The following is a 10,193-nucleotide window of genomic DNA, read 5'->3' as shown; positions in this document are numbered from 1 at the left end:
CGCCAGTACTTATATTTTTTTGATTTTTATAACCCCACATGAAATTGCATTATTAACTTCCCCGCAGTACAATTTAGCTCCTGGAATTGCAAAACCCATCGAAACACACTTGCCTGCAAAACGCTGGAAAGTGCGAATAGAAATCTTACTGCCTGCCACAAGTGACTCTCTTAACTCTCTGAACTTAAACTTTTTATCCTCTGGCAAGATATAAGCTTACTTTATGGAATTTAACAAAAATCCAAGGAACCGTACACATTGTTGGGGTTCCAGGCATGATTTTTCAAGTGATTTTGTGTAACCTAATAATGTTAAAATTTGAAGTAGAGCGTATATCACCCTAAAATATTCCTTTGCTTCCAAGTCATTAGTGCCCTCTAATGGGTCAGTTATCATCAAACGGTCATCAATATACTGAGTTGTTATTAGATTCAATTTTCTAAGATAAGATGTAATTGGCATTCCAACAGTTTGATAAACATATGGTGAGGCCTTCCATTCAAAAGGCAAAACTGTGTAAACCATGATAAATCCACTAAATTCAATCCCAAAGAAAGTCTGTGAATTTTCTGACAAAGCATTGTGTTCATAGTCTGACTTTTCATCATATGTTGACATCGATGCCTTTGAATCTATCAACCTTTGAACATCACTTAAAGTTTCAAGACGAAAGGGAGAATCTTTTATCCACAAATTTAAGTACCTTCCATCCAAACATAACAGTGGTTTAGATGGCTCTACTAACAACGGCATCACAACCCTAGGCATGTTACATTCACCAATCTTCCTTAGAACTCTTATGGCTCCTGACCTTATTTTCTCAAACAAAATCTGGCATGCAAACTCTTTGTGATCCCTTCAACTAACACTATTTTCTAAGAAAACACTTAGAGGTATCATACTGTCATAAGAAAGACCTTTAAAATTTCCTTTGGAATGTGAAAAGAATTCCATAACATCAACACCTTGTGTAAGCCACATACTTATTTTAAACTAAATACAACTCCTTACTCAAACATCATTCCAATGATCCAAATTATGATGTATCTGATCTGACATATATAATTTTGGGTCACGCAACGGTAAATTGTTAATGTCAAAATCAACTCCTTGAAGAACAGGCTCAGCTGTAAGATGTTTGGTTACAAATGAGGGAGTCCCTGCTTCCAATGTCACCAATGATGAATTTTGTCTTAGTTCTACACCAGTTTGATCAAAATCAAGTCTTCTCTCCTATTCTGGTATTTTAAAATATGTATTTTCCTGTAAATATAAATTTATGGTCAATTTACCGAGGGTCCAACATGGGAGACATATGGGTGATGGAACTCCCTCACTTGTAACCTACGTGAATAAATCCACTAACACTTAGTTGTCTTCAGGTTACAAGGTCAGGCATTCCATGACATACATTTTCTCAAAATGTTTTAACTATCTCATCAATGTAAAAGTACAAATAAACACGAAAGTGATGAAATACTGTGTTTATAAATCTCAAAATCATACAAAATGTTGAGAATAACATCTTCACAAAGAAATGTGGGAAATTCACAACCAAAGTAATTCCTAACATTGCAATGTTGAAAGCACTAGACATTGGAGACCCCCTATAATCTATCTGACTAATAACCCATACTTTCCAAAGGAAATTCTCTACTTTCTCTTCGCTTGTTTCATAAGTTCACAATCTCTTACATAGTGGCTTGATGATTCACAAAATAAGCATGTGCCCCTGTCCATACTCTGCTTCCTATAAGGCATCCCTTGACTCTGGGGTCTGACTGACCTATACATGTATCCCCCTTCATATTGAGGTGCATGTGAATAAGGATGAGGAAATCCAATTGAATACATGGGGATTGGTGGGTACATATTTGCTAAAAAGATTCTTGTTTTAGTGGCTGAATATCAAGAAGTGTTATTCCTCTTAACTTCAGAAATCCCACTCTCCTTTAGGCACTTTTTATGACTTTAGTTACTGTACCTGCACCCCCCCCCCCCCGCGAACCGTTAAACATAAATTTCCCATGTTAATCTTGCCATGCATCCTACTACATTGTATATATAGTTCTTCATACACATCCATGTCTTCGTGGTTCACTTTCCTAGCTAACCTAGATAATTCATCTAAACTTAATAAAATCAATGCTTCACTGGGCTGGGATTGGGTACAGATAACTTTAATCTTGTCCTTCACCTGCTAAATCTGTGTACCATCCTTGTCCTTGACTTAAGTTGTTGAATCTTGTAGCTTCCTACGTTTTCCACCATTTCAATCCTAAAATGCACAAATCACTAGATTATGATTATCATCATAAGAATATTCTTTTGATGAAAAACATAATCCGTTTACTAAGAGTACCTATTCTTTGTCTGTTGCCATCCTTGAATTCGAAGTAGGTCCTTGCTCTCGATCTTCCGTCGTTGTTGACGAGTGACCTAATTCTGGATCATGCAAATCGTGTCCTTATGGTTGTCCTTTCTCATAAGCATGTAATATGCAGAAATGCAGTAGTAACTTTTCAAAATCCTCATCATTTGGGTCCTTCCCTATCATTTTAAATTAATTTAATTCAATTAAATCAGAGACATAAATAACAGAGATTGGCAACTGATCGAAATCTCGCGCTCCCTATTGTAAAATATTCCCAGTTCAAATCAGTATATCTTTCTAAAAAAAAAAACAATTGTATCGAAATCTGAACAGCTAAAACATTTTACCAAAACATCCAAAATATTATATTTCCAGGAGTTTGTGTCATATAAACAAAATCCAAAGAGGAATTTTGGATGGCAGTTGGCTACCTGTCGTCCAAGATATCGCCGATGTTTAATAGCTGGCCAATATATTTTCTAAATAATTATCTATTTTTCAATTTTTTTGTTTCAAAAATGTCTACAACCTATGCACATTTTACATGAAAACATTTTACTTTTTGGTTTAAGATCATTATCTCATATGTAGTTCTCAAAGTAAGGTTGGTCCCGTAACATTTTTCAGCAACACAACACGCTAATGGCGGAGTTGCCAATCTCTGTTATCTATGTCTCTGAATTAAATGGCATCACTTGTTCTTAGACTTTTATAATTAATAATTAGAGATTTAAGAGCTATTACACTGTAATATCATAAATATCATTCATTTATTCATACATGACAGAACTTTGTTATATTGTAAATAATAATACTTGTACCTGCCAGTTCTAGTAACTCAATCCCATTTTCTCCAGTTAGATCCTCCCTACAGCCTTCAGAACATCCTCATTAATAGACATATTTTCGGTAAGCCTTGCAGAAGAAATCCTATAGTCTGTCCCGAGATATTTTTGCCGTATATTGTCTTAAATTATTCGATATTTATAAATACCTCTTAAATCAGACGATGTTCATTCAATATTATGAAAAAATCTCAAGATATCCGTTTTAAAACGCCCCCTCTAGCTTGTCAGGTTTCAATACACGGCTAAAAATAGAAAGTCTACGGGTATTTTGCATTGCATCAGCCATAATTAAGCCCGGATGATAACGTTGACAAATTGTGCGAGGTATTGCGAGTAATTTCTGAATGGAGAAAAAATGTCAACATTCCCCATTATGAATCTCAGTAGGAAATATGTTTTCGTTCTTGAGAACTTTTACGAGGGAAAAATTATTATGTGTGAATGAAGTTATCTATGAAATTTCCATCGATTTCAATTGCACTTCTTTCACAGGTATGTGTATTTTTATTGGAAATCGTCCAAATGTGCAGCATAAATATCTTGAGACAGACTATATACATTGTAGCTAACTGTTTAATGCCATGCGCATCTTAAATATCCCTCAACTTTCTGATGACTGGTAATAATTGTTTTCCTTTTAAGGAATGTTTTCTTTTTTAACAGTAGGTAACAAAATCTACAACATCAAACCGGAAGATAAACAAAAAAGCTAATATATGAATAGATTCGTACATATCTGTAAATTCTTGCCACAAAATGAAAAAATCGAAGAGATTTACATGATTAACCTCACACGTAAGCTTGTGATTATTTACTCTTGATGATACTTTTTTTTCAAATTATCCTATTTCCCGTCGCATACGTTTTATCTGCGATTATGGACTTACATAAAATCCACTTTAAATCAGTGCAATCATCCATCGTCAGTCTCAATAAAATCATACCATTTAATCACATCGCCAATATTTATCTAACAAGATCGATATCCTCATTAGCGGTAAACAAGCTATTACCACCTCGTTGATTATGTATATCTGGCCCTCATGGTACCTCTAGTACCAGCCATGCCATGCGGTCGTCCTCATCGACGACGCATTATTTTAAAATTTCACTCCAAAATCAATTCTCAACGATTCATATTTCACTCTAGACCCACTGGCCATATACATGTATAAACCCTCAGCGGCAATGCTCTCATCGGCAACAGACAGCTCTACTGTCGGCTAAAATAAGAAAATATATTACCTTGCTGCCTCTCAATACACGTGTCTTCCTAATTGGTGCAGCTCTGAGAAAGACGACCTCATCACTTTCGCGGTGACGTATTACACTTGTCGTAAATATTAATAAATTCTACACACAAACTTTTCATTAATGTTGCCTCGCCGGCAACGTTATCGGGAAACGGTGACTTTAATGAAATGATTTGCAACGGCACAATGCTCCAACAAAGACGATTGCAGCTTAAGGACGTTGTTTACTCAGGGTTTGAGTTCTCGAATTCGGGTAATTATAAAGTTATAAAGTTCAATGTCATGAGTAAATTTGTTCTAAACACTAAAAGTATTCATGAAATGAATTATTATTGACATAACATTCTATATTTTTACTGTGTTATGGAATTCGGCTCAAACAAAATTGGTCTGTTAGCAAAACAGAGGAAATTCAGACTAAAATTTTTAGATTATGTTTTTCACTGAAAAATTTTTGGTAGTACTGTAATATTCAAAGTTAAGATTTTATTTGTTAGTCAACATAATTTTTCATTTTTTCTGTTGGTTTTATCCTTTTTGTTTGAATAATCGAATGGCACACACTACAGAAATATTGAAAAATGCTTAATTAAAACGATAAAAGACACCATATCTCAAAATTTTTATCATTGACCTCATATAAGTTTTATGCCTGCGGAGTGACGTCATTATACCTAGTTTAATGTCATATATGTTTTAGTATTGGCATCATTCAGTTTTTTGTTAAATTGAATCAAAAAAAGGGTAGGAATTTGAAACTGTTAGAGGAAATTCGGATCGGAATATTTATAAAAATTGTGAATGAAAACTTAATGCTTTGTGTCTGTTTGGTGCCGCTGCCAATCATGAACCGTATTCATTTTAAAAAGACTTTAGCAATTTGTATTATTTTCAAATTGAAGAAAATCTCAATCATAGTGTAAAATTGTTAAGAATTTTTTTTTAAATTAAAAAAAAATATATTCAATGGCCATTATCTCAAAAGGTAGGTCATTTACCTACTTTTTTGAAAGTAAAAATGTTACTACAATGAAAGGTCTATAACACACTATAGATGGTTTTCATTTACATCAGTGTTTTTTTTTTCATTCTGAGTAAACGTATACCTTAAAGTGATAATCATCTCAAAATGTGGGTTATTTGCAGTTTTAATGTTTTCCGATGTAGTCGGACAAACTTTAGACGTCATATTGTTTCCTAATCGGCAACAATAAAATGCGTTGCTGCAATCGCTCGCCGGTGACGCGCGTTCCAGCATTCGTCGACGGAGGCAACGCAGGTAAATCCGGCGATGCCAGTTAAATAGAAAGCATCCCAAGTACCCATTTTGCATTTAATGGTCAGCACTGAATAGAAAATGCAAGTGTAGAGCTACATGTATAGCTATCATAAACCGTATTTGCAAAACAATTCCAAGCTCATCAAATTATCAAAGATTGCAAATGTTGTGACAAAGTAGGGTTTTTTTTCGTAAGTCGAACTTGTGACAACGTAGCGATCCATCGTAAAGACACACACTGGATTATATTCGCAAGATATTGTACAAATGTGATTCATTTTCCTATTTAAAAACGCAAGCAAACAAATCATTTTAAATATTCACCATTGAATTACATGTAATATCCTTTTGATGGACTATTTCTGTCAAAGAAATTTTTAAGTTTATAACAAGTTTGTAAAAAAAAAAATGAGATTCAGGTAGGTATAAATAAATTCTTTGTGTGCATATTTTAAAATTCATAATTTAATTAAATATAAAAGATGAAGAACGGGTTGATTAACCCCAAAAGTATGATAGCCTGTCATTTATAGTCAAAGAGGCTCAAAGGGAAAGTGGCTATAATAGATTTTAAAAAAAATGAAAATTTCTAATGAGAAAACATTAATAATGGAAAAGTGTATGACATGACATGACTGGGGTTTAACAGAAGGAAGAAAACTGTTTTATATAAAAACAATCTTAACACGAGTAGCTGATTGATGTTGTTTACCTTGCATACTTATTACGCAGTTGTGTATGTGTTTCCTTTAAGGAAGGATTTTCTCATACCGGTATTTGTTGTATAGAAAGGAAAATTGTTTGTATGCCAAGTTGTTGAAATGTAAGAAGGACAGGAAAAAATATATTCTAATTTCATAACGCATAAATCTAGTACTAGGAATACACAATAACAATGTACATAAATAAAAAAAAATATTGAACAGAAAGACAAAACAGACTTCTCCCTCAACAATGCATGGTAGCATATTTATCCAAAATTAATGTGTATAAGAAATTTTAAAACTTAAAAACTGAAGCTGAACAATGTTAAATAGTGAAATAGATATGTGATTTTTTATGGAAAAAACCCAAATGGGTTATGGGTCTTGAATTGGAAATTACCAGGCTGTGAGACATCAAGATTGTAAAAGAAATCATTTATAAAAGTTTGCTGAACATCATTTTAAATGCTTAAAGAAAGTACGATACAAAGTAAAACACTTCTATACATATTCACGTACATATACAGTAGATAGATCTAGATGATACATTAAAGAACATTTTTAAAAATTGCCATGCGTTATGTAAATCCAGGAAGTTAATTAAAATAAACATCGTTTCTCGCCAAACTTTGTGTTCTTAAGGAAGAAAATATAGTAAAAAAAAAAAAATAATGATAGTTTGCCAAATGTTAGGTAATTCAGATCTTATTTGATAGATTTTAAAAATGATATTTTTTGATTCATATAAAAACGGGCAGTATTATTATAAATCTTATTTAGAGAAATCAACTGCCAAACATGTATTTCCTATCCTTATTCGTAGTAGCATCATCTTCCATAATGCTATCTGTTTTTGGCTATCCGCTCAGTCAATTTTATCCTTTTGGCCTGACTGCAGGAGACAGCAGTTTACCAGCCAATGATGATGGATCTACCTCAAGTATTCCGATATCTGTACCATTTCCATTCTTTGGGCCATCGTATAGTTTCATCTATGTAAGTATATTATGTACTGCATGTTTGTGTATGTAAAGGATTTTTCTATTATAATAATCTATATTGTTAGCGAAATTAGTGTTAAATCTGTTACAGTAATGAAATAAAAATATAATTTTACTAATTCAAAATCAAATACTGTTACAGTGTAAATTATTAAATTAATCTCAATTATCATCCAATTATAAACTTAAAACATTTTTACCGTTATAACTGGTTAAATATCTTGATAGTATTTCATAGAAATAAATCCATTTTTAATTCAGGTAAATAACAACGGTGATGTTACATTTGATAGTCCATTGACGCAGTATAACGCACAAAAATTTCCAATAAATGGATCGCATAAAATGATAGCCCCATTTTGGACAGACATAAGTACTTCACAGGGAGGGTTTCTTTGGTACCGATCAACAACGGATTTCTCCATTTTACAGCTAGGAACAAACATAACTCGTTTTGCATTTCCTAGTTTTGTAACTTTCTCCGCCAATTGGATGATGGTCGTCACATGGGAAGAAGTTGCTGCATATGGCTGCAGTACAATAACCTGTCAGCAGGTAAAAAATGTGAATGGTAAAATCAACTAATTGTATGATATTATATATAAAATGTACGGAGGTTGTCCTAAAATACCTTAGCGTTACTACATGTATACTAAACTGTTTCGGTCACTTTGCAGTGCTATTATAATTTTTGATTATTTATTATATTTCAGCTGTGTACATGCATTGATTATGAATTTTTTTTTTTGAAAAATAATTTTAGTATGTTAGTGTTGCACCAGACAGCGCAACATATTAACGTGCGACGTAAAAAATTACAGCTAAAACGTCTTTGTTGATGAGCACGTCATTGAAATATAATTATTAAGGCATCTGTAGGTTAAAACATTTTAATACGGTTTTCAATACAATTTTGAAATATGATTGGATAAAAAAGAAAAATAATTAGAATGCCCAAAAACGTCTAATCATTGACATCATGTAAAAAAGTGTTAGTATACAAAAATATTCCTTTTAGGTCTTCATCACGGAAGTCGTTCAAAGAACACTATTCTTATCCCTTTTTCAGATATTCTCCGTTATGTTCAATGCACCTGTTCTATCGATCAATCCACTTTTTGATACACATTTGGAAACTATGTCTGATCCAATCGGGCGAGGACTCGTAACGTTTTCCGTTTCAATTCATCTAAATCCGAAAATCGTTGACCTCACAGCTCAGCCTTCAGATAAAGAAACAGAGCAAAATCTATCGATGCCAAGTGGAATGTATGGCGGGTGGCTTATTCTGCTGAATTCGAGAAAGCAAGTCGAGTTCTAGTTTTGTCTGCTCTGCTGTGGGGCTCGTTGCATTATCTTGGTGGTAAATTGTATTTTCCTTATTTGCAGAAAATATAGATTTTTTCGCATGCGCATGCAGAAGGCCTTGTCGCAAAATGTTCTCTTCAACCTAATGTATGTCATAACACGTCATAAAATCTTCAAAAATTGATTCATGACTAAGATTTTTATGGGAAATTCCAGCAAGATTTCTAGATCCTTATTAATATGTGTTTTTTTTTTTGTATTTAAAAAAACGTCCAGTTTTTACTTTATTCAGCGATCATACTTTCTGTAGGACAAATGTAATTCTGTCATTTTGACATTGCGCAATCTCTCAATATCTTACATGAAAAACGCAGAATTAGGTTAAAGTTAACCGATTTTGATAAAATATATTTTTGTTCAAAAAAAAATTGTTTAAAAAACTAAAAGTGTGTAAAAGTTTCATTTCACTATGACTTTAATTTACGGGAAAACGCCGCTTGTCTACGGTATTTTGGGACAACCCTCGTATACCTACACTGTACTTATTTTACTTATGGCAAAACCTCTGGAAATAGTTGCTGCCAAGAGGGACAATAAATCTAATATCTTCCGAATCAATAAAAAGGTATTTTATTATACCAAAGAACATTTAAGTCGGCGATGCAGAGTTTGTTATTAGTAAACAAGCTGGGTTATCGGGCTTTGAATTTACCTTGGCGACTGTGATACTGGTAATGCTAGGGGAGTATCAAGACTTAATTCGAGGTAATAGAACGATGCCACTGAATAGTTTTGATGATTTTTCACAAAAGGCAAATAGCATGGAAACTATTTCACAGTAAATGTAATCTAGATAAGATGCAAGTTTATTCGTTATTATTTAAAATCAATAAAAACAAACATTTATGATTACCTTTTCTGCCATATGCATGAATGTGTTCTGTGAGATGCAACATGGACAAAATATCATTAAAAAATTAAACATGTCATGTTGATTGAATTACCTTTATATTTTTAGAGGAACACATTCCAGCTTGTTTTAATCACGAACGGGGTTCAGTCATTTGTTGTATTCAACTATAACAAAATAACATGGACAAAATCTACTCAGGTAAATTAGTAGATATTTATTCTTGAAGTACTATTTTGATTTGTACAAATACATTTGTTTTGGGGATTTGTAGGAGGAGAAGTTTTGGTTTTCATTTCACCTTTTTTTCAAATGATGCGATTATATACCCAATGTTCTCTACGGATATAGTTCAATTCAACTATCTAATTTGACTATAATAGTAAAATAGCAAGTGACAGTAAAAGACGGTGTATTACTATCTAAATGGGTGACATGTTGAACGACCAATAGTAATGTATTTGAACTTGACCGTAACATCATTTTTTAAAATAATTATATCTTTGCGGATTTTTT

The 10,193-nt window shown here is 32.9% G+C and overlaps 1 protein-coding gene and 1 pseudogene across 5 annotated transcripts in view; one reads left to right on the top strand and one right to left on the bottom strand.

Annotated features, from left to right (window-relative positions):
* Positions 1-1,653: 1,653 nt before the first annotated feature.
* Positions 1,654-3,907, bottom strand: LOC128175971 (uncharacterized; annotated as a pseudogene).
* Positions 3,908-4,672: 765 nt separating this feature from the next.
* Positions 4,673-10,193, top strand: part of LOC128175965 (uncharacterized) — a 39,561-nt gene continuing 34,040 nt past the window's right edge. For 2 of the 5 annotated variants that reach the window (XM_052841903.1, XM_052841902.1), the window contains exons 1-3: positions 7,226-7,454; positions 7,721-8,014; positions 9,786-9,878. In XM_052841903.1, coding sequence (XP_052697863.1) covers positions 7,257-7,454; positions 7,721-8,014; positions 9,786-9,878 — 585 coding nt within the window. In that variant the 5' untranslated portion in view covers positions 7,226-7,256. Of the gene's footprint in view, positions 4,729-7,223; positions 7,455-7,720; positions 8,031-9,785; positions 9,879-10,193 lie in introns of those variants that run through there. The other 3 variants (XM_052841904.1, XR_008242739.1, XM_052841905.1) reach the window with 3 other exon arrangements.

This window comes from Crassostrea angulata, chromosome 3, assembly GCF_025612915.1.
Source record: "Crassostrea angulata isolate pt1a10 chromosome 3, ASM2561291v2, whole genome shotgun sequence".
Classification (NCBI taxonomy): domain Eukaryota; kingdom Metazoa; phylum Mollusca; class Bivalvia; order Ostreida; family Ostreidae; genus Magallana; species Magallana angulata.
This window is presented reverse-complemented; position numbering and strand designations above follow the sequence as displayed.